The 25,816-nt window shown below is 39.7% G+C and overlaps 1 protein-coding gene across 1 annotated transcript; it reads left to right on the top strand.

The window, feature by feature from the left end:
* Positions 1 to 1,005: 1,005 nt before the first annotated feature.
* txnrd2.2 (thioredoxin reductase 2, tandem duplicate 2) lies at positions 1,006 to 25,248 on the top strand. The gene is made up of 17 exons (XM_056377192.1): positions 1,006 to 1,113; positions 1,707 to 1,772; positions 1,877 to 1,933; positions 2,035 to 2,179; positions 2,772 to 2,846; positions 4,176 to 4,254; positions 4,562 to 4,624; positions 4,881 to 4,951; positions 9,541 to 9,560; positions 10,024 to 10,115; positions 10,210 to 10,384; positions 16,537 to 16,673; positions 19,328 to 19,423; positions 20,041 to 20,133; positions 21,666 to 21,737; positions 22,057 to 22,154; positions 22,826 to 25,248. Exons 1-17 carry the CDS (start codon positions 1,038 to 1,040, stop codon positions 22,947 to 22,949), a joined length of 1,539 nt encoding a protein of 512 aa, XP_056233167.1. The 5' UTR covers positions 1,006 to 1,037; the 3' UTR covers positions 22,950 to 25,248.
* The last annotated feature ends 568 nt before the right edge of the window (positions 25,249 to 25,816 follow it).

Raw genomic sequence — 25,816 nt, 5'->3', positions numbered from 1 at the left:
AACATTAGATTCCCTCTAACTCCTGCAGCACTGAGCTTCTCAAAATCTTGCACTTTCCCAGGGGTCTGAATCTTTGGCAGCCTTATTTCAGTTGGTTATATTTTTAGTCGTGAAAGAAGAGAGTGCAGGATCTGCCACACAAAATTATGTTTTAGTTTTTACTGCTGGGAATTTTTAGACTATGAATATGAGCCAACAAGTGACAATTCTAATAATCCTTATGCAAATAAGTGAGAAAGGAGTGCAACTGGAAAAATGCCTTCAAAAGCCTCTTCAACATTTCCTATCTTGATCAAGTCATTTCTGTTTTACTCAAATTGATAGTTGTTGTAGGATGTATATGACCATTTTAACAGCCGACAGTCAGATAAAATTAATATTAAAATAATATTAATTATACTTGTGTTTTTCCTGCTTTCGCGTCCTGCTTTGACATGTAAAGTGTTCCTACTGTGCACAGAAATTGACATGCTGTAACATGCTTTATGCCACAATCGAAGTTACTATAACAAAACAATTTACTGAAGTATTTAGTGAAATGATACATCGCTTTATTCCATGAAATTCTGTTATTTTTGGAATACTGATACATTTTATCAATACATACAATAATTTTCAATCTTATTAGCCTATGTTTGTACATTTATCCATTTGTCTCTCTAATGTTATATCCTGGATGTCCCATAATATCCTTATATTTAGCAAGTTAACTAAGTGAAGTCTTTACGGGACCCTTTCCATGTATGTTCTACATACACATAAAAATTTACATTCAATATCAGGGTTATCCCAAAGTATTTATTGAAATTTTAACTTTTTGATTTGATTTGAACACCATATTATTCGTCGACACATTTAAAAAAAAAAAAAAAAAACACTCTACAGTGTAGAGTGTTTTTTTTTTTTTAGTCTACAGTGTATGGTTTTATATTTGGTTGTATGCTTTTTATATACAGTCTATGGTTTTATTACCTATTTCTTTTCAGGCAATTCTCTAGCCACCACATACCCGGGCGGGGTCCTTTCATAATAACAACATGGCTGCGTTATGTAGGGGCAGACACCGGTGGAAAAGGACTAATTGTCTTTATGTTTTGACAAGAAACCTGACAGGTAAAACAATATGTTGTTCTAATATTGTGTGTAGTTACGAAGAACAGACCGGGGTCAGGTTCACAGTCGGAGGTGTTTCCGTTAGCACACAGCTAACTTTCACACCAGCAGCTCTTGTAACTGAGTGTCTGCTGGGTAGTTTTATCTGGTTAATTAATTTAATTTAATTCACCTGGTGTCCTCGACCACGGCATTTGAAGACGCATGTTTCTCGGCTGCTTGGTTGGCAGACGAACAAACAGCACCGAGTTAAAGAAGACACTGTAGCTACACTTTTTACACTGCTTGCTATAGCCATTTTCATGTTAATAACATGTTGAGAGTAACACGATAACCTACCTAAGGATAAGTGTGAGTGTAAATAAGGTGAGCTGTATTGTGTAATGAAGTGAAGAGCGCGTCTTTAAGTGCTGTTCTGGCTACGCAGTTTTGTTATATCACACCCAAGTAAGTTCAAACTAAATTACCACATGTTTGAATGATGTAGTGTGTCACTTTCCCCACAGGAGATAGGTCAATAAAAACGTATGTGAGGTAAATGTAATAGGTATATTTATTATATACACAATCTCTTATCCCATATTCTCGTACAGGGAAGTATGACTACGACCTGGTGGTTATTGGTGGTGGTTCAGGTGGGCTTTCCTGCTCCAAAGAAGGTGAGATCTTTTGACCTGCCTGGTTTTCCTTAATTTTGGGCATCTATGCTCAACACAGTGACTTCTGTCTAATAATACCATGGCAATTTATCCTCTATTTACAGCGGCACAGTTGGGACAGAAGGTTGCTGTTTTGGATTATGTGGAGCCATCTGTAAAAGGTCAAATAGAATTAATTGTGGCAGTTGATTAGATAAATATAATTTGTTTGAAGATCTAAAAACATCGTTGTTAAATCCTCTGGAAATGCTTTTACGAACAGGCACCAAGTGGGGTCTCGGTGGTACATGTGTGAATGTTGGCTGCATTCCTAAGAAGCTCATGCACCAGGCAGCTCTTCTGGGCACTGCGGTCAAGGATGCTAAGAAGTATGGCTGGCAGATCTCAGGGCCAGTCTCACATGACTGGTAGGTCCAACCCAGGCACAACTTACTCTATCACAATGTTGCATCAGCTGAAGGGATAAGTAATCCTCATGTAAAAATGCCACCAATGCAGAGAATTAGTAGCTGAACAGCACCATCTAGTGATGTAACTGCAGTAAGATGTCATTATGTACCGTTAGAAAATTAACTCTGTGTACCTGCAGATGAGCCTGATCACATCACTCAGAGTGTTTTAATCGTCCTTTCTGTTCTCCTTGTGCACTACATTTATTGGATTGGGTGTTCTTTTAAGAATAAAGACAGACGAATTAGTTAATTTAAATCATAAAACTAAAATTGGGGGAAAAAAGTGTGTTAATGGTTTTGTGAGTCAGTTTAAGCTTAGTGTAGCTTTTATGGTGGATATCCTGAAAGCTGATATTTTAGCTTCTCATTCCTTTTTCATGTCCCATTATACAGCTGTACCTATGAGCCCACACACACACACACACACAACGTAACAATCGCAGGCACATCATGAAGCATCTTTAAGCGCTTCCTCTGTGTAGTGTTAGTATGTTCAGGAGGCAGGGGTCCGGTCTGTTTATGTTTTTACCTCTGGTATGTCTTCCAGGGCCACCATGGCAGAAGCCATTCAAAACCATGTCAGGTCTCTGAACTGGGGTCACAGAGTTCAGCTCCAGGACAAGTAAGTGAGACCAGATCCGCTTGCTTTATTCAGACTTATATATTTTAGTGTCCCGTGATAGTCTTGCTGTTATTTTCACAGCTGTACAACAGATATGATTTATTAAGTGTCTCACCCACTTATCATATCACTCCTCTTCCCTATTGCATTTTCTAAAATAATTTTCCATCATATACTTTCATACGAGCAGAATTTCGATAAGATACTCAAAAATATTTATGATCATCCAGCCTGTTTTTCTTCCCTCCTTGTGTATTTTGTTTGCATGAAATATTGCTGAAGGTTGTATGTTTCTGCTGGTGCACAGCTGAAGGAGTCATAGTCAGCGACCGCATGTTGATTGAGTGACTGCCTGGAAGGCAAACAGGTGTTAACGTCTCTCTGAATGAGCCCAAGTTTAACCTAAAATATTTTCAGCCCAATGAGATCATTTACCTGGATTCAGAATGTTTAGAGGCTGTGTTTTCAGACCATAGGAGAGGCACTGTTGACCACAGTGTCAAGCAGTCATTTCACACAAGTGTATTAATTACAAATGTTATATATAATAATATATGATTATATGAATGTTTTAGTTTTTATTATTAATGATTAAGTTAGATTTTCCTGCCAGCCATAAAGTCTTGCTGTGAGTTATACTTAACAATGACGTTGAGTTAAGAATTTGTTCTTACTGACAAATGAATTCAAAGGGTATTTTTTAAGTTATTTTAAAATAAAATGTGAAATTTACAGTTTAAATTTTATGAGGTGGTTTGAGATTAAATGGGATATATTAAATTCAACTTCAGAATATAGATTTTAGTTCAGTGTTTTCAAATTACAATTTCTACATGTCAAAAGTGCAGTTTGTTTTATGTTGAATTTAATTCAGTTTAAACCAAATTCAAAATGTGTTTCATATTAAAATCACATATAGAAATACATTATGATTAAAATGCAAATTCTGCTGTACCTTACCTTTCACTGTCAGCTCCTGTACACTAAAACATTGACTGTAAAGGGTTTTGTGGTTTTCTCAATGTAATAACACATATAAAACATAACAGGTTACAAATAAGACATTATCTTCTACAGTCCAGCCTCTTTTCTGTGCAACTAAATCATGGTTTTGTTGGTCTCTTTTTCTCTTTTGCATGAGTTAGCTTGCATTTCAGCAGATTAAAAAAGACAAAGTGTAGAGAATATGTGGTGAGAATATTTAGAAAATAAGTGAGAGAAGTGATGATTGAGGGTTATTAGTAAATCTGCAACAGTTACTGTACGTGATCTGCACTACTGTAGATTAATGCACCACCAGGAGCAACCTGTTTGTTTTCTGTTTTGCAGGAAGGTGAAGTATCTGAACATTAAAGGAAGTCTTCTGGATGAACACACTGTTAAAGGACTAACCAAAGCAGGAAAAGAGGTCACATTAAAACATTTACTTCGCATTTAAATAAGTTGTATATGCTTATTTCTCCTTATTTTACTAAATTATTAAATTGAAGTGCAAAATCTAAATTCAGTCAACTTTGGGATCCTACATTACTGTGTATGGACACCTTCATACATACTGAGAGTGTGGCCACTTGTTTCAGTGATTTCAGAGCCTTTCCATCATCACCTGAATGCAGAATACTGTGGAGACCACTTGCTTTCATTTGACATTTCCTTGTTTTTTGAAGGATATGAACAAAGACTGTTACCTCACATTTCCCTCCTCTCTTATACAGACGATCCTCACTGCCAAGAACATCGTGATCGCCACAGGTGGGCGGCCTAAGTACCCCACAAATGTAAGTATGGTTATTATTATCATTTCTCTCAGATGTTTCCCTCTGTCTCTTCCAGTGTGTGTTGTTTGGTTGGTTGGTTATCTGGTACAAACAAGTGTGAGAGAGAGAGAGAGAGAGAGAGATATACCCTACAGCAGCAGACAAGCCTTAACACACCAAAGATAGTATGTTTTAGTGAGAAAACTGTTATTGATAGATCTGTTGATAGCTGATTGATAGGTTGATGCTTCTGTTAACTGCTTTAACTCTTATCCAGATCCCTGGAGCGATGGAGCATGGCATCACCAGTGATGACATATTCTGGCTGAAAAAATCACCTGGAAAAACGTGAGGACGCTTTCTTTTCTAAACCATCCTCCCACCAGCTTATACACATACTGTTGTATGTAACTGTTATATTAATTCAATCTCAACCAGTCAGTGCACTCCGTGTCTGTTTAGAATCTGTGGTGGTTGTCGAAATGCAATCTCACACACTTTTCCATTACTCCAAAAGAGTTAAGATATTTTTATATGAGGACTTTTCCAAAATAGTGACATCACCCTTGAGCATATACATCTCAGTACAGTATGTGTAGGATTGCTGCCGTCGTTGTCTATACAAAGAGCTACAAGGGAAACAGAGCCTCTAACCTTTGCAGTATTAATGCTTTGCTCTACCCTCCATGCTACCTTGCTCACTGACACGACATATCCCACTGTCACGCACTGTAATCACTCATCAGTGACATGCAGTTTGTTTTTCTCCCTTCCTGTCAGCCTGTCCTCGCCTCATGATTCAGATTAGCAGCATGCATCCTGACCTTTACAGAACAAGCCCTTTAATCCAGCCATTTAGCTCCTGTCATCACCTGGTTAATTGGTCTTTCCCTGATGTTTCCTCTTGGCACAATGTGCAGACGGTGACTGGTGGTTGTGGTATACCTAGGCTGCGGTGGTTGTTTGCTTCATGGAGACAGATAAGCGGAAGTAATTATTCTGATATTCAAGCTTCATATGTATCCAGGCTATCTTCACCTGGGGCATGGAGTTTTAATTATTTTTAATTACATTCCTTTTCAAATGTAGCTTTTAATTGTTTTGGCTGATAAGTAGTGCTGCATATTTTTTACAATTGATATGCAGCACTTTAGTTTTTTTCTGTCTTGTTGAGGATCATCGGTTCCTCTGAAACATTTAATCTAAAATGTGTGGTATGTCAATATAGAGGCTATTCTGCCTTTTGACCACTTGGAGGCAATACAGAATCATTTATAGTCAACAAATCAATGTGAGTGCACTGTAACCATCCTCAATTACCACTGTTGCATTCACCCATTCAACAAAACACCTTTGTATAGGAAGCAGAATTATCCACTCGGAGAGAACACTTGAGTTCAGGAAGTCCTTTGATCTAAGCGAGTGATGCTTAGTGGAGTCCTCTTCCTCGCCGCAGGCTGTAAAGGTTAGCTGTGGGTTAGCATTAGCTTCCTCTATAAGGGTAAGACACCACACACACTAGCCAGAGCTGAAGTTGTTGTTGTGCTGCAGAGCTGTCAGCTGTGCAGGTGAGGTCCGAAAAGGCTGTCTCTGTCGGTAGGGCTAGAGTGAGAGGGGGGTCCGAGCGAGTGATGGGTGTCTAATGGGCCTTGGAGCACACACACATGGAAATGACAGATTTGGCCCCAGGGCCAAAGCCCAGAGCTGGCTGCCATCATAATGTTATTGGGAGAAAGCACTGAGCACGTGCCAACATAACTCTGATACTGGTCGAAGGACAGGCCAGTACTTGAATGAGATGGGGCAGTAAGAGGGTTTGTGTTGTGGGTCTAACTCTCATTTGTTTTGTATATTGGATAAAGACCGCACCACAGACACATGCATCAATATAACTTCCCTGAAACTGTAGAGAAATAAAGCAACAGGGTCTCTGTTGTATGAATGCTCTTTGTGCCTTTTCCAGGAAAAAGTCCAGAGCAAAAACAGGGAAGAGAGCCTAATATTCACACTAACATTAAAAAAAAGATACACAAAATTCTCAGTAAAAATACAGAAAATTCCATGTTCTAATACCATTAATAAAACATAGTAGTCATGCATAAACACACGTATTGCTACGCAGTAAAGAAACAAAGCAGTCACACAAAGCAACATACATGCTTTCTGTACCTGTGTAATACCATGAGCAAAGTCACAAAATGTCACACACCAGCCAGCATGGTTTCAGCAGTACACCCTAGCATTACAAGCCACCCAAGAGTCCCACTCTTGGCATGATGAAACTCTTTCCTAATTAATTAATGCATGAAAATAGTTCAAAACATAAAATATCAGTAAATTTACATGACACTTTTTTAGAGTAACTGGAAAACACTGAAGTGTATGAATTCTATATTGCAAAATATTTAATCATAAAAATACATGAATTAGACTTTAGGAAGAGCAGGAAGTAGAAGCAGGAAACTATAACACCACAAGTGTTGATGTGCACCTGACAAAATAAATCTTTCTACTGAATCCACCTAGCATATTACATAGATTACAACATTATCATTACATGCAACATCACACTCTACTATAAATGAATTCTCTTTTTGAAAATCTTAATAAGGCCAGTGTTATTTATATTTATCTTTCAGATAAATAATTGCATATGCTGCAGTTGGTTTAATTGCATCAGTGATTAGTATTAGCTGAATAATACAGCATGAGGCCCTTTTTAAAATGTTTTTGCCCTTTTTTTTTTTTTTTTAGATTATTTGTGATATTGTCTCGAATGGTCTAAATGGCACTACAGAGGCTTTATTACTCAGACAAAAATGAAACTGGAACAGGAAAATATTTTGACATTAAAATTTAAAAATGGATCTTTGGAGTGTTAGTATTTTAGCACAGACATTTGAAATATTGCTAACATGCATGTTGAATGAATTTGTTGTCTCCAACCAAACATTAATGTAACACACTCATTTACTATATACAGGATGGTTTAATGGCTGGTTCAAGCTGTCCTTTTTTTCATTGTCATGCTGTCCATGTAGCTTTGGAAACTCTCAATACCAAATCAGCGACTTTTAATATTTGTGCCCCATGTATCTAAAGTGAAATGCTTTCAGGGAGTGTAAGCAACATTCTCATAAACATGTCCAAGTTGGACTCGCATCAAGCCTTTACTTGCAACAAAATCTACCCACGTTTTAGACAGACACACAGGAGGAGTATCCAAGTCAAGTGTTTGTCTTATCATTGTCGAGGCTTCTGAAGAACTACCCAAGGTTAACAAGCAGCCACAGACGATCAGCAGAAAACCTCTTTCCACAGGGCTTGTGGATTCAGTGAAGTCTTGGCTTGAGCTTCAAACCACATGCTACCACTCCACTATCAGTAGCCAAGCCTCAAGTGTTTTATAATGTTTCTGTTTGTTGTGTGGCTCCCCGTCCAGTTTGTTACCTCAGATGAAAGTCCAGAGTTATACACATTAACCACATGCATGGACTGTCATATATATATATATATATATATATATATATACACATATACACATTAACCACATGCATGGACTGTCATATATATATATATATATATGACATATGATATATATGATATATATATATATGACACATTAACCACATGCATGGACTGTCATATATATGACAGTCCATGCATGTGGTTAATGTGTATTCAGATATCAAAAACAGGATTTTAGTTTTTAGTAACTATTGCTCACTTATATTTATATATATATATATATATAGAATTGACACTTTTTTACACTTAAAAATCAAACAATTAGACTGTCAAACATTATATTTCCCTGAGGCCACCGTAAGAGTTTATACTTTCATATTTTATGTAACATAATTTAAGTATGTGTGGTACATATGATGGAAATAATATTATTTAAATTCTCATATGTACATGACTTCCGGTAACCAGCTCATGCAATTAATAATTTGAGTTCTGCTGATTTGTCTTTAGTCTTTGCTAGATTTGTCCCATGTTCTCATCCTATAGCTGGCTAGTGAACAGAATACACGTTCCACTCATTGAGTAAATGCATAAAGATAGTGAGGGCACCATTTTACTAGGTTTCTTTCTATTCTTGAATTTGGCCTTCACGTAAACGTCACCATTGAGGAACAGGGTCAGTGAGGTTGGAAAGGTCCTTATCAGTGTCATCTTTAAGTTGAAATATGTACTGCAGTTGTACAGACTCCAAACCAGTGTAAAATACAATCAGACACAATGGTTAAGAAGCAGGTTTAGGACACAGTATCTCAGTGATGAAAGTGTAGAATCAGGCTAAAGCTCTTAACCTAATCTTCTTTAAGCCACCTCACAATACGTGCTAAGTGCAGCTGTGCATTACACAGATGTGGGGAAAATGGGCATTGGGGCTTTTAGTGGTTAGTGTTAGCATGGACAAGGGTGGGATGTGCCGCAGGCACCCGAAGCTGTCAGGTGGAGCAGACCTAAAGGGAAGGAGGTTTGAGCTGAAGTGGTAAAAACAAGGAAGAGAGGGGCCTCATCCATGCGGGTGACTAGCGTCACTCAGCAGACTGATGTGTGGCCCTGAACATGGCACAACCCATCTGTAGGGATTAGGCTAAATGCTAGCAATTAGCCCTCCTCAGCACACAGATCTCAGTGCCGGATTAGATGTGTGATTCACCTGGACCACACGTACATACACTCCAAGTGCGCACACATACACACATACTGTCCCCTTCTTCTACATTTCCTTCACACCTCTTCACTTCCCTCTCAGGTTATGAAGTTCTGTGATTCATCACCTCTCTAATTCTAGGATTTAAAGTAAACATTTTCAACTTAAGACTTGTGTTGTTTTATTTGGCCAAAGTGTGCACAAACGATGAAATGTATTTTTATTGTATTATTAGTTCAGTTAAGAGCTTCTCTTTATTTGTGTTTTGCAGACTTGTGGTTGGAGCCAGCTGTATCCTTTGTCTGCCAGAGAGCTTTTAAATGGAGCCACTGTATAAGTCCCCTGGTAATCAGTTGAGAAAAAGTTAAGCTGTTAACAATTATTAGCTTAATAAAAAGTAACATTTACACCAGACCAGTTTTAAATTGTTATTCTGAATAACTCTCACCACTTGTTTCAAAGTCAGGGTGCCATATCTGCAGTTCTAAATTGACACATCAGATGTTTCCAGTGTAAGATGCATTATGTGCCCGTCATGTAGTAAACCATGATAAAATAAACATTATGTAATTTTTCCAACACAAATTTAACCATTATCTTAAGATACTGTGTGACTGTGGTTTCCTTATTCTTTTTTAAGACACCTACTTGGTGCAAGAATGTCAGTCTTAATGTGTTATGGCCAAACATCAGGTGCATCTGTACATGCACATGAAGAAAAAAGCACTGTAATCCTCAACCTGGTGTTGCTCAGATGTAGCTCTGGAGTGTGCGGGGTTCCTCACAGGCATCGGCTTGGACACCACAGTGATGGTTCGCAGCATCGCCCTCCGGGGGTTTGATCAGGTATTGCTCCCTGTACTACAGTCTGCATTATCTTGAAGTCATGATTGTGATTTCATCATGTTTGAAGGTGGGTTTTCTCTTTTTGTTTATGCAGCAAATAGCAGGTCTAGTGACAGACTACATGGAGATGTATGGGACTAAGTTTGCATGGAAGTGTGCCCCAAAGAGAGTGGACAAGCTCTCCTCAGGAGCCTTGCAGGTGACCTGGACGGACACCCAGACAGGCAGCGAGCACAAAGACACCTACGACTCTGTGTTATGGGCAGTTGGTGAGTCTATGTGTGTCACTGCGCGTGTGCGTGTGTGTGTGTGTTTGTGTGTGTCACTTCTTAGGGAAAATATTTAAAATTCAAAACAAACCTGAATCTGTGTGATAATGTAGAGTGTGTTATAGAAGCAAAATGAAGTTCAAATAGAAAACAACATCTCTAAAGGGGTTGCAGCTCATTGTGTTGGTTATGGACAACAGATATGAAAGCCTAAGACTAATGTCACGAAAATGAGGGCTTGAGACTTGACCTGGACTTGAATGTTGTGAATCTTGACTTGATATATGACTGTAAAGAAAAATCAGGTTTCATTTCCTGCATAGCCTCACACCTTGATTATAACACTATAAACACTGCTTTTAAAGGAAATTTTTATTTTTTGTTATTTTTTATAACACTTGACTGATATGCTGATGTTTTGATTGACTCTGGTCTCTGGCCATGATTTCGATTGACTCAAGACATGATTTAGCCATCTTGCGACCAGATATTAATAGTATGAAGTATGAAAATTGTTAAATTGACAGTGAATGCAGTTCACAGTACAGTGCAGGAAACAACCTTTTATCCCCTATTTTTAAAACGAGGGATTGTGTGTAAACCATCACCTGTATTGTTTCCCTCTGATGTAACAATATATGTCTAATTTAAACCACTGGTGTGACTGTTCTCCCTGCCTCCATCAATTTCATTGTCATCCCCAATAGAGTGCAGTGTCAGCAGATAGCAAAAGAATCAAGGCTGAAAACAAAGTAATAAAGCCTGAGTGATGGGAATGGCCAGGGGAAGTGTTAATCACCCACTGCTGGCTCTGTGGTTGGAGAGGGGCAGCACAGGGCAGGATGCACCCAGGCACAGGGTCACTGCATTCCCCTCTTTGTTCTCCCTCTTTGCTCCTTCCTGCCCATGCCAGTCCTGCGGAAACCCACCCTGCATCTGTCACTGCCATCCCTGCCCGCAGCCCTCTGCCTGCCATTACCACCAGCTCTCTGCCTCCTCTTTCTCAGCTATCCAGTCTCTGTTCTATCATTCCACCTCTGCTGTTCCACCAGCAGTGTGAGTAACAATGAAGGGAACATCCGTCAGAGCCACAGCCGTCGGTTTATTTGTTTTGAGTGCTTTCAAAGACGACGCGGTGCTTCCGAAAATCTGACTACCAGGTTTTTTGCTTTATTTGTGTGTGTGTGTGTGTGTGTGTGTGTGTGTGTGTGTGTGTGTGTGTGTGTGTGTGTGTGTGTGTGTGTGTGTGTGTGTGTGTGTGAGAGAGAGGGAAAGAGGGTCCTTTGGCTCTATGCGTGTGACAGTGATGAGGATGTGCGTGACCCTGCAGCTGAGATGACGTTTGTTCCTCCCACCCATGGCTAAATTCCCACATCGTCTCAGCATGAGACTGTTGGTGAGGATGATATTTGCATTGAGTGCATGTATCACTAGGCATCTGTCATGACATGCGTGAGTTGCTGCATCCCTTATGTTTCCTATGTTCATTAGAGTGAGAGTTCTCACCCAAACTCAGCCAAGCACTTTTTGGGAGTCCCAAAAGATCCCAATTCACAGTGCACCAAACTCTTATATCATTGTAGTTTTCATCCTATCACCACAACTTTAACTTCCATCACCTTATATCAAACTAGTCTTACTCATTAAAGGGCTTCCAGAAATTGTCAAATACCAGAAGCAATTTCCTCTGTTAGTGCTACTACCCAAACCTTTGCTACATGTATATCCCTGACAGCTTTTGTTCCCATACAGTTCAGTGAGAACCAGTAACAACTCGGCCTCTGCTCTTTGATGTGTGCATGCAGGAGTTATGAGTACAAGGCCACTTCCCTTTACTGTGACCTTACACTAGGGGCCAGGCAGGGTCCCAGGCCTCTGCGGAGTTATTAAAGGCCAGAGGGGACCGGGGGACAGTATCACCACTGTCTGCTACATCCTTCTCCCCAGCCCTGTCTCCCTCCACCTTTCCCCTGCTCCTTCCTGGCCTCATGGCCGCTCCCCTGTCCAGGTGTGTCCAGAAACACACCAGGAAACAGAACATTTCCACACTTCCTGTCTGCATGCGGACAGTGGACACATTAGTCTTCCTCCTCACTTTGCCTTACAGTACTCAAGAATGTCATTTAAAAACATTTCGTAGTTTTTAAAGAGCATTTGCCTTTTTCAGTTCAGCTTACTGATGTTGTGTTGCTCTTCGGGCTGTAAGTCTTTCTATATTACTCTTTGGTTTGCAAACACTATATTGCAGTGGAATTGGGAAATAATGTTTTGAAACTATCAAAAATATACTATCATTATTACAAAGATGGTTTTTGGGAGCCAGCAAGGCCCATTAATCTTTTAGTCTCGATAACTTTAAATATCCATCACTAAATACGCATCAGTGAAATCATTGTTTGGAAAAAAACATCTTTAGATATTATTTATTAAGAATTAATGGTAAAAAAAACTATCTGCTTCAAGAATAAAATGTCGGGGTGAACACTCCCATGATTATCATCAAATCTTCAATTCAAATGTTGCTAAGCTCTGAACTTCAAACAAATGAGTTTATCATACAGAAACACAAATACAGAAATCTCTCCTGAAATAAATAAACTGGTCTAATTTCAGCTTAAAATGATGTGTTCGTGTAGGATCCCATCACTGTGTCCACGCATGGGATGTGTGGACACAGTGTGGAACAGTGGTGACTAAAAAACACCAAACTGTCTATTCATTTCCCTTTTCCTTGACATCTTATTAGACACAGACAATACAATAACTTTTGTACAGTTAGTGAGTTCTTAATCGATTTGCATCATAAAAACTGAAATAGAACCACCTAATCACTTTTTGGCATCCTGTACGTTCTGTTCCCCCAAGAATAACAGCCCCCCCCTCATGTTGCTCTCCCTTTTGTCTTTGTTCATTTGATTGATCAGATAAGCGTCCAGCTCTCATTTCAGCTCATGGAAGTTTGTTGTGGCTAATTAGCCTAGCAGTCTCGAGGCTTCCTCTTAATGTCACAACAGGCTTTGTTCCGATTGGCCTATCTTTTGGACCGTGTGTGTGTGTGTGTGTGTGTGTGTGTGTGTGTGTGTGTGTGTGTGTGTGTGTGTGTGTGTGTGTGTGTGTGTGTGTGTTGTGTGTGTGTGTGTGTGTTGTGTGTGTGTGTGTGTGTGTGTGTGTGTGTGTGTGTGTGTGTGTGTGTCCCTTATCAGCCAGCTCACTGTTGTTGTGCCCTCACCATACAATGGAGCTGTGGTCTTAGCCACAGTACAGCACTGAGTGGAGCTACAGACAGGAATGCCTGATGTGTATAGAGCAAGTTTATACTTACCAGTCAGATTATACTAATATAGATTTTTATAGGCCAATACTGATATTTTTACAGAACCCAATGCTGAAATTCAATATTTTTATAGCAGAATTTAGTGTTTCAGCTGCAGCCGCTGTCAGGCAGGGAAACCCTTAGCAGGAAGTAGACCATTATGGACACTAATTCCATTGAACCTCAGACTAATGAAACACTTTATTTTAAGCCCCCAACCCCCACCCACTTAGAGGATTTATAGTTATGCATGAACACGTAAGAAATTGTTTAAAACACACTGTGATGTATTTGTCATCAATTATATCTTTTCTCATGAATGATTGGTGTATAAACAGGTAATGAATGATTGATAACTCAGTATAATCTGATGCTTTAATCATATTTAAATTGATAATCTAGGCTATTGGCTTGTTACCAATGCTAACAGTATAACACACCTGAATTTATTGGATGGTGGAGTTACATTGTGATATAGGTACCAGGTTATGGCAAAGAATGTGTGAAAAAAATATCATTAAAGGTCCTTTGTGGGTCTTGCACTGTCTTACAGTGTTACAAGAGTGCAAAGCAAAACTGGTTGATTACTCTAAACCTGAAAAGTAGCAGTTTAACAAAAAAAACCCCCAAAAGACTCAAGATCCACTTACTAAATTTCTTCCAGGATTCCAGCTGCATCTCATGGCCTTCACCAGCAGATAAAGTTTGCTTAGTTGTCCAGGAAGGTAAAGCTAAAGTATTTATATAGTGTAGTACATATATGAACAAATAAATGCATGTTTTATATGAATATAGCTGTATATATTATAATTCACTGATTTCTACTATTTATACACCAGTTACAGATGTTTCACAGGAGGAAATTGCTTTTTTTTTTTTTTTTACATATACATCAGTTAATGTTTAATGTAATCCGCTTCCAACTAAATTGCAGTGTGTTATAAACCATTGATAAATCATTAATATATTCTCATGAATGCAAATAAGGGGTTAAAGTAAAGATTAAATCTTTGGCAGTATTGCCCACAATACTTCACTTCAGTCTCATATTCTTAATGTATTCCTGACCTGAAATAAGTGAATGCGTGTAAAAATGGAAATACGAAATAGGAACATAGCTAAATGTAGAATACTTAAACTTTACTATAATTCACTAGAAACTACACCAACTGCCGAATAACTTTTATGTGTAGACTATTTCAGTGTTGTGGCAATAGAATTCCTGCTTTTGGGAATTGGTCAGGACCGCCGGACTTGCCCTCTGTCCTCCTCTGTGCTCTCTATCCCATTCAGCCACCCATGCTGTGGTTTACTAGACAGGTCCCTGTAGCCCCCTGGTCTGAGAAGAGGGGGAGCACGTTGTTCTTTGGCTCCAGCCAGGAAAAAGGGGTCTTGGGGGTTTGTTATTTTTGCTGTCCGATAGCATCTACATGGGTACCTCAGGGTCGGGTGTTTATTATGCTACCCAGGCAGGTTATGAGGAGCTGTGGAGAGGGCGGGGGAGCGAGTGGTTCATGCTCCCATCACCATGGTGACTCAGTGTCGACAGCATCAGTCAACCATCTCCCAGGAAGTGTCAAAGATCGCACCTCGATGTGTTCCCTGGGGTTGATGGGATATGGATTCCCAGCTGCTCATCAGTTTCTCCTCTTATCGAGGGCTCCCTCTCAGCTGGCCAGATGTTATTGTTTCCTAGTTTAAGAGTTCTAAATTAGTGTTTGACCATTATCTGTCTTTTAAGGGCCAACATTGATGGCGTTTTAAGATGTTTTTAGTTAATTGAGGTATTCAGTTTACAATGATACACAACTGGGAAAAGCAGGTAATCCTCACATTTAAGAGGATGGTACTGGTAAATATTTGACATTTTCTCCAAGCTGGTGGCATGGCTCCAGGGATGGCATCGTCAGTCCACTGCTTGGGTCAGACTGAAATATCTCTAAAACTCTGAAATGCTTTTCCATTAAATTTGCTACAGATATTAAAGGTCCCTAGAGTGTGACTCCTAATGACTTTTGTCAACTGACTTTTCATCTAGTGCCACCAGCAGTTCATAATTTGGATTTGCCAAGTAATTTGGTTCCTGACCACATATCTGCAGAATTATTGACATCTCTATTAGTCTGCACTCAGTTTTGTGCTTGGTGCTAATTGGCAAATGCTAAAAGAATACTAACAAGCTGAAATGTTAAGATGATACCATTGTAAACATTATTCCTGTTCAGCATCAGCATTGTCATTGGGGCTATGTTAGCATGGTGATGTCTGTATTTAGCTCAAAGCAGCACTGTACCTACATACAGCTTCACAGAGCTGCTGGCATGGCTTTACACTCTTAGTCTTGTTGCTAAATAAATGAAAGCGTTTTTTTCTTCCTAGGTTTTTTTTTTTTGTTTGTTTTTTTTTTTGTTTTTTTTTGTCAGGGTGGAACACCTCATCATGCAAGCCATCAATTTTTTATTGTTTGATAGGAGCAGAGTTTCATGGGATAATTTATTGCAGATTGTTGCCCCTGGAGGTGAATCCAGGAGAAAAAACATCCTATTGGTTTAAGACAATCTTATTGTTTTAGTTATTCCTCGCTCTTAGTGTTTGAGCTCCATGCTGTGGTAGGTGTTATGAACACTTTACAGATAAACTCCCTCTCCATAGTATCTAGCTTTTTGATAACTCCTGTAATTCAATTTTCAGTGTGGGATGGGGCATTGCAGGACATGTCTTCAAAGCTAAGCAGAATGTGTTATGAACACTGTACAGAGCGTCTGTCTCCTCCACCACGCCTCTCTTCACAGTTGTAATGTAGTATTTTCCTTGTGTTGTTTTCTTCCATTGACCTCAGGTAGAGCCCCTGAAACCAAAGCCCTGGGCCTCGACAAGGTCGGCATGCAACTCAACAATGAGACGGGGAAAATAGTTTTGGGTGCTGACGAATCCACCTCAGTGCCAAACATCTATGCTTTCGGTGACATCGGTGAGGTAGGCATTATCAACAGATGCCACACTGACAGCAGAAACACCCCTGATAACGGTCGTGAATGGAAAAACACTCTACGTAATTATTAGTCTTAAATTAGACTGTAAAAATCAACACTTTGCCGAAGTTCCTGGAAGTCCACACCCATCACGGTTACTGTAAATGCTTTTCATAGTTTGAACAGCTCGCCCAGAAGTCTGTCATCTCTGAGAGAGGAAACTCAAATCAAGGATTGTAAACTAACACGAATATATTCTTCAGACATGAACATATATAATGCACTCTAAACACGTATGAATGGAATCCAAATTTTTTACCCTGTTTGTTTTCCTTACTTTACCTGAAACATCACACCACTTGTTCTCACTGAGTCATACGTCAATTCAAAACACACAGACTTCGTGCTACATGTAGCGAGACTCTCGAAGACAGGATCTCCAATGTCCATAATTCCATTTAGAAATCATCGGACAAGGCACTCCTTATATCTTATAATCATCAGATTCAGACCTTCTTCATCTTCTATGAACAGGAACTGCATATAGCAATAGCAACATGAATTTTTATCATGCAGTTTTGCTAAAATGTAAACAAAAAGGTTACAAGTTAAAACTCAGAGTTGCAGATTCTTTAAATCTTTTAACTTGAGCAAGGTTCATTCTCAGTGACTTCATATCAGTCTTCACTCAGGCAGTGCAGGATAAAGCTGGACTGATGATCCACCTCATGATGCGACACCTCGTGCAACTTAACAGCAGAAAAGTGCCTAGTAATGGCCAAGACATTTTGACTAATATTATTTTCATGTGAGCCTCTAAAATTATACAGTAAATCCCATATGAGCTATTGTGGCCTTAGATTCAATAGCTTTCTCATTTTACTATCAAAGACATTTCAGACCAACTTTACTTACAGCTGGGCCCCCTCCCATTCTATACACAAAACATTGTGTAGTATGGCCCAGTGCAAGGCTGACTTGTATTTGTCCGATGTTAAAACCTCCCATTCTGTTTCCAATATTCATCTCCAACCAGATCAGTAATGATTCTCAGCTTTTATTTAGACTTTTATTTAGTTTAGATTTACTTTTTTTGGAGGTAAGGTTCAAATACAAATCATGCTTTATTATTAAATGGTTTAGTTACATAGTGAAAACATCACCTAATTTTGTATATTTTGTGAGCTGCTCAATTACATATACATGTGAGGAGTTTAAATGTCAGTGGAACAACTTTGACATACGATTTCTAACTGCATCTGGTGTGGGCCTGTCCCACTTCCAGTATAAATCTGCTTACAGATGTTTTTATGAAATAAACAGATGCAGATAGTGGCTTTGTTACACCACTAGTTGGCTTGTAGACACTTGAGTCATGATGAAGTTGTAAACATACTAAGCTCCAACTGATAATCATCACAAGTTTAAAAAAAACAATATAGAAACCAATTATATTTTTGCTTAAAAGATTGCAACCACCAGATATAGGTCCATACTATAGATTACTGTTATTAACATTTCTAGTATGTTTCATGGATAGGGTCTAGATAAGACTTCAGATATTGAGTCAGAATTAAAATGGATATACAGGTAAACTGAGTTAAGGTGACTTTTTTCCACCACATGCTACACAAAACTAAAGATAAGTTTTGAAATAAATTGATTATTAACTTAAAGTTAGGACTTTTATTTTTGCACATATAAAAAACATATCCACCGGTAAGTACTTGAATACTAAGTGAAGCTGTTCCAGCCCATCTTTATATAACCACTGGCACTGTGTGTTCAAAGCTGAACCAGCCATGTTAATACTAGTTATACCTGCTGAATGTAATGTCAGTGTTGTTTTTTCTCCACGACCAGCTGTGTGCTTCCTTCCTGCCTCCCAGGCCTCATGACACGCACACACTCACTGAGTGTCTTTTTGATTGACAGCTCGCTTTGATGAGTAGTGCATCATTCCAATCTGTCTGTCAGCTTTTCACAGCAGCAGGGCGGCTTTTTTTCCTTTTCTTTTAAAACCAGGGTGGTTGATATCTCACAGTTTGTCCAGTGATTTGTTTTTTTTTTTTGATTTTTTTTATCAGAAACAAGTGCCAAGAAATGCATTATAATGACGATAATAACAGTTACTGGAATACCAGAGCACACATCCACATACATGCAGAGGTGGATGTTTTGGACAACAGGATGTGCAGTGATAATTTAACAGGTTTTAGTCATGCCTGTAGAATTGCCCTGCAGCCCTACTGTTTCCTGCACCATTCAGTTGTGTGTGTGTGTCTGTGTGCGTCCCCATTACTATGTATTTGTCTGTTTTGGCAGGCATCCAGAACAATACAGTCAAAAACACAGAGGCTGAGATTTTTGAAGTGTGTTAGATGGTTTGTTTAACACCTGCTACTTGTGTCAGTTACTGACTAATGGTTCACCAAGTCTCTGTGTTTGTATTTACACTGTTTCTGCACTATGTACGCTTAAAAGAGAATGAGCTCATTTTAAGAGTGAAAATGCCTGAGCTAATGGTTCAAACCCCTGGAAAACAAAGCTTGTTAAAAATGTTTAAAAATGATTTGCGGCTTCAAGAACAAACTTGGATTGCATGTGTTCACAGTAAATTCAATTTTCTGTCTTTTTTTTTTTTTGTTCTTTTTAAAGGGTTGTCCTGAATTGACCCCAACAGCCATTAAAGCAGGAAAACTTCTCGCCCGCAGACTAGCTGGTCAGAGCACTGAGCTGATGAACTACGACAATGTAAGACACACACACACACACACACACACACACACACACACACACACATACAAGCACTGAAAGGCTGGTTATTTCCCTCCATCTTTCTACAGCTTGTATCTTTGTGGCCTTTTGAGTCTGTTGTTTCATGCTTCATTTGATTCAAAAAACAATATAATAATTTCTGGTGCTTGTGGTTTGTACCCACACCCCCATCTGACTGCACCTCCAACCTCTCTTCAGATTGAGTCATAGCATAAGCATACAAGCATTTTCCACAATATCATCAATCTTCATCATCGTATATATACTGAAATTCATCTTTCTGCAAGTCTTAATGGAGACTTGTGCTGAGTCTCCCTTCCTTCAGGTTTGCATCCTACATATAGTAAGAGTTGGGGGATTTTTGTATCAAACAGATGTTTGATACAGTTTTCATATTAAATAAGGTTGAGATATGTCATTATTTCTATATGATACATTTGGTGCTTCTCCTTGTAATTGAAATGAAAAGCAGAAGTATCCCTTACTTATACAGACATGGCAGTTCTGTAATCACCGGAGTTATTAGATATTCAAACCTAAATATTGTCCAGAATGGATTTGAGTTTATATTTCTGTGTGTGTTTATGTGACAGGTGCCTACCACAGTGTTCACCCCTCTCGAATACGGTTGTGTAGGTCTGTCTGAGGAGGAGGCCGAGAAGAGACATGGAAAAGATGGCATAGAGGTAACACAGATGTGACAAATGTGTTGTTATAATACTGTTATAAGCAGATAACCCTATAATCCTAACCCTAAACTAAACATTTCCAGAATTTATTTGTAGTATTTTGGAAAAAAAACCTTTCATAAGTCCACATTTCAATCTAAAATAAAGTAAAAACATCAGAAAGTCTTTGGTAGTTTTTCTCAATGACTTGGAAAAAATTTACTCTATATAGGAAATATAGTGGTAAAAAATATGTGTGATTTTTTTATTTTTATTTATTTTTTTATTATGCTCGATGAATGGTCACATTAACTTGGCAGTGTTAGTTAGCACTCAAGTGCCCACAATGTTGTGAAATGCCTCAAACATAGCATATGATAAAATTACATGCGTTTTGTTTGGTTAATGCAGTTAATGCATTACAATGTAAACAGCAGTGTTTTGGTGAAAAATGTGACTTTAATTTTGAAATATGGAGTTCAAAACTGAAATAATATTTTTGTGTGCAATGGTTCTTTGTAAGTTAGTGGTCCATAAACGTCTTCACATTTTTGTGAAATTAATGAAACAATGGATTTGTGTTTCTAATGTAGAAATTGCACTTTTTATGCCCCATAAACCCTAAACACACACTGAGACACACACACAATGCAAAAACGAGCAGCTCTATATTCTACCTGCTTGGTGTACAAGATGCTAGCCAACACCTGCACAAGGCTGTAGATAAATGGTTTAGCCGGCGAGGTGGGGCTCCCAGCTGTGACTGACAGGCGAGCAGGAGGCCTGATTGAGGTGTGTATGGGGTGATGACAGGCGCGCTGAGATCTGAGGAGGAGCTGTAGCACCAGCCCCCGACAGCTGCATGGCCCTCACAACTTGTGTCGGCACGTTTGCCCATAGAATAAAATGCACTACACACACGTCTCAGTAAGGACTCAGAAATCCCTCAGCATAATGAGCGAGCACTGAGATTTAGATACAGCTTTTATACAGATAACTGTATGTAACTGTGTGGAAGAACCAGGTGTTGCAATTGCATTTTTAGTGAATGATTACAATCAGTATGTGGTGGTAATTAAACACATAATACAGTGTTTAAGATATGGGGCTCTGACCTGATATTAAATTAATCATTTTTTAAAAAAAAATTATTTGTATCTCTAATTGATAAGCTGTTAATATGCTTATAATGCACTACAATGCTCTTTAAGTGAAGCGCCTCTGTTTTCATAATTCAGTTCTCTCAGTAGGCATATTTGTTTTTGTTTTATTGTCTGGAAGCAGTTTTGTTTACCCTCCTTTTACTCTGTTAGCTATTATTTATAGCTGGAGTGTATGTGTCACTGTAGAAAATGTACACAAGCAGAGATCATCATCACTGCTGGAAACTCTTTTGTTTGCACATTAGTAAGCTTTGCTGGATCCACAAGAGGCTATTAAATTCACTGTGAAGCCCTGATTGGTTGTAGGCAGAACACAAAATAAAACAACAATACATACTATATAATTTTTCAGTTTATATGACTTGTCCTGTGTTTATGTCTGTGTAGGTCTACCATGCTTTCTACAAGCCTCTGGAATTCACTGTTGCAGAGCGTGACGCCAGCCAGTGTTACATAAAGGTAGGGTTGAACTGCAGACCTACTGTGAGGTTTTTTGGGTATTTTTAAGCAGATTTTGTTGGCATTTATATACACCATATAATGACGTTTTTTGTACTATGTTTGTGTGAGACGCACTGAAGTGTGCATGCATTTAATTGAAGGACAGGAGCAGTAAAGAGCGTTGCCTCCTGCAGCAGGTTGGTGGGACTCCTGCTTGAGGAACATTTTAAGAGGGACTGACTCTGGAAATGAAATATTCTGAATGGTTTGACTATTAGATAATCCTGCCAAACTCTGACTTCATCTGTGGCCACTTCTGTGTTTTTTACCTCCTCAGGTGGTTTGTGAGAGGGCTGGAGATCAGAGGATCCTGGGTCTGCATTTCACTGGTCCGAATGCTGGAGAAGTCACACAGGGCTTTGCTATGGGCTTCCAGTAAGTTTAATAAATCCTCGCTGCATATATGTTCTATGGAACAACCATCCAAACAATTATGGTGTTGAGTTGACGTGTTTCAGTCTCAAAGTCAACAAGATGTACAAAACAAAATATTCTTCCAATTAGTCTTCCTACACTCAGGACTCATGCATGTATTTAGCAATCCTTTTCAGTTGATTTCTTCAAACATTAATATGTCACATACATGATACAGCAATAAGTTGTGATCTGCTATTGTGTGTCACAAAATGTGGGATTGTAAAATGACTTTGTTTTGTCAATTTTATTTGAAAAAAATATATTTAGATTTAGTACACTTGACAACTGGTTTTAAGCAAGTAAGGTGAAGTCTAATGGATCATGGCTTATAATCCATCGTATAAATGATGGACTGCCTTAATTAACAACACATCACTGATACAATTTGTAGCTGGGTCCTTTCTCAGGTCTTTAGCAGACACAAGCTTTTGTTTCAAAATAAGATACACCCCATATGGAGAACAAACATGCTCTTACAAAATGATTGATAGCACAAATTCAGAAGAAATTGCTGGAGTTATTAGAGGATAGTAGATGACTTATACACTTGTCAGTCATAAGACAGAGTAATAGAGAGACTGAGTAATAGCAACTTGAATGACCTCTCTGTGTGTCTGTGTGTGTCTCAGGTGTGGGGCAACATATTCCCACCTGTTGCAGACAGTAGGCATCCACCCAACCTGTGCCGAGGAGGTGGTCAAGATCAACATCACGAAGCGCTCTGGCTTGGATGCCACAGTCACTGGCTGCTGAGGTTAAGCGCCTCGGTCTCTGAACTCTAGTGAGCACACAGGGTCCCTCAGTGAAAGAAGTAGAAAGATTTTAATCTGGGTTTATCCTGCTCTCTCTCCTTGTCTCTCTCTCTCTCTCTCTAATGTGGCCTTGAAATGCCTCCAGTTTCACAGAGAGTGCAGTAAGAGAGTAAGAGACTGTGCAGTAAGTCTCATCTTAGGCCGGTCATGGAAGTAATCACTGGCTGCCCAGGTTAGTGTCACTGACATGTCATATCATAATTAAGACTATGATTATCCCACATACATACATGTTGTGTGTATGCTTTGAAAGCACATGGCTACAGATCAGGTTAGTGAGAGCCTCGGCCGCAGAGTGAGCTTCTTTTACATAAACAGGCTCATCAATCAGGATTAAGACCCGCACTCAGGGTTTTGTTGAAACCATACGAGAAATGTGGAGAGAGCCTTAACGTTTTTCTGAATATATATTCTACAAATATTGTTGTTTCTCTGGCTGTACTTCCTGTCCATTAGTCTTGGAGGTGACACATACCATACACCCCCCACACCTCCACCCCCACAATGACACTGATGGATGGCCCCAGAGCCGTCGCCGCAGCGACACCGCCCCATTTCCCATGGACACACACAAACAGTCGGCAGGCAGCCTGTCAGTCAGCCAGGAAGGACCTGGGCCAGGGAGCCCCGGCTTGTTCAGGGCCAGGCAGAGTCCAACATACTCCGAACCCCTTTCTCTTCCTTCCATGCCCCTCACCATCCCAATTCATGAAGGATTGCAGTGGGGCTACAAACATGTGCTGTCAAAAGCTTTGTGGATGCCATAGCCCAGGCACAGAGCAACCCTATCTATTGATAAGAGTACTGTGAGAGGTCTATTACAGCTGTACTACTCAGCCTCACCCAAAGGTGGCACTATTACCCTCCAATTCCCCCCTTTTTCCTGAGCCAAGAGTGGAGTGCAGGATAAATTAGTCGCTGGATAAAACATAAGCCTGAATACATTCAGGTGGCACATTTAATCCCTTTAATCCCTATAAAAGAAATGTGTTTTTGGATGAAGCTGGAAAGCAGACTGGCTTTATTGGTGCCAAACTGCTAAGGGTTATCTGTTGTGTATTTACATGGATGGCCGGTTAGGCCTCAAGAGTCATCACAATCGAAGATAAGGCAAGTTGTTTATATCAGTAAAGCAGTAATAGACCCCCAGAGTTTGCCAAAGTGCTCAAATATTCATGCAGCTGCCTATACTGGAAATCTTGGCTTTATTAGATAGAGGAGGAGGAGGACTGTCAATAAAGGTGGGTGAATTTGGGGGAACTAAGAGGAGGTTGATGGTCGTAGATTATTTTTATTTGAAGTCTAATCTGCCCAGTCTGATTAATGATTTCGATGAGGGGAGTGACAGCGTGCCAGGAGATGGAGAGAGGGAAAGAGAGAGAGAGCTACCAGGTTTATTTGGACCTGGGCTGGAGGAGAGAGCTGAGTTTCAGCTCTGGTTAGGGAGGGATGGGGGATTCCTGTGTGCTCTATTCAGAGCCGAGGTGCTGACTGAAGGACCCTGACCTCCGCTCAGCAGGAACAGCTTGACTCTATCACTCGGAGCACAGAGGGCTCACATGCTGCGGTGCTGCGCAGCAGGGGTCTGGGGGGCTCGGTTTAGGGGGGAGTAGGATGGCCAAGGGATGGACAGAACCAACCAACCAACCAGCCAACCAACACAACACCCGAGTGGTAGTGGCATGTTTGCCCAGGGTAATTGAGTCGATGTTCCTGAGCTTAACGAGCCACTTCAGAGACCCCAGGGTGGGCCCAAGGCAACGTGAGGGAAGTCATTGAGGCCGTCAGAGGAACTGTAATGTCTGTTTGCTTTTTACCCTCCACTTCCCTCCTGCTTTGTCTCATCTGCTCTGTTATTTTATTCACAGTATGGCTGCTCACACGCACAAAATGAAATAGTATTTATTTTTTTATGACATATCTGTCTTATTTGAATCATTTCTGAGTGTTTTTTCAAGTGTTGTTGATCAGTTACTCCAGGCTCAAGACTTCTACACCAGTTTGCCTCACCTGTGTCCCGGGGGGTCAGGGTTCAACTTTCAGGTTGGCCAGCTAATGATGACCTGCACTAAAACCCAAAACTGGGGAGTGCAGGCCTGATGTCACCTGGCCACAGACTTTAGTAGTTGTAAATAGAGAAGTGTAATTTTCTGTTAAAGCTTTGTAATAAATAATTTATATGTAAAGTAATAACACGCTGTAATGCACAGTGTCGCCATTAAAGTAATGATGCATCTTGATTGAGTGTTCTGTGTTCTATGTGTACACATAAGCATACAGAGAGAGTAGAGAGCTCTTTTTCACTGGGTTCTGTTCATTTTGTAAAAAGAAAAGAAGAAACTAAAATCTGTTACAGAAAGAAAGCAAAGTCGTATGCAGCAAAAAGTATAAATGTAAATGTAAGTATGACTGTAATGCACACATTTTAGGATATGCAGCACTTTTGCTTTGATGCTGAGTTAGATGAGAAGATGATACCACTCTCATGTCTGTGCACTAAACATGCAGCTACTGCCAGCAGCCAGTTAGCTTAGCACAAACACTAGCAACAGGGGGAAACAGCTTGCTGGGCTAGCCTGGGGTTATGTGCATAACTACTTTTTGGCTAGGTCCAGGCAATGTCATGAGGTCCAAAAAAATAAATCCAGTGAACCACTGACGGTGTCAATGTAAATATGTGCCTGTGTCAATTCAACAGGTTTATCTTAAGCTACCCTACATGGCTCAGTCTTAATATTAAGCATAAAGAGGTGGTCACATGTTGACCCCAAGTCGTCTCTGCTGACAGGCAGTCTGCTATGCAGCCCT

Source organism: Seriola aureovittata, chromosome 5, assembly GCF_021018895.1.
Source record: "Seriola aureovittata isolate HTS-2021-v1 ecotype China chromosome 5, ASM2101889v1, whole genome shotgun sequence".
NCBI classification, from domain to species: Eukaryota; Metazoa; Chordata; class Actinopteri; order Carangiformes; family Carangidae; genus Seriola; species Seriola aureovittata.
Note: the sequence above shows the minus strand (reverse complement) of the source record. Positions and strands in the feature narration are given on the sequence as shown.

Excerpts from the sequence above, each read along its gene's own strand:
- txnrd2.2 (XM_056377192.1), top strand. The coding sequence starts at position 1,038 with ATGGCTGCGTTATGTAGGGGCAGACACCGGTGGAAAAGGACTAATTGT. Across the intron at positions 16,674-19,327 it reads CTTTCGGTGACATCGGTGAG|GGTTGTCCTGAATTGACCCC; the intron begins GTAGGCATTATC and ends TTCTTTTTAAAG. Across the intron at positions 22,155-22,825 it reads GGCTTTGCTATGGGCTTCCA|GTGTGGGGCAACATATTCCC; the intron begins GTAAGTTTAATA and ends TGTGTGTCTCAG.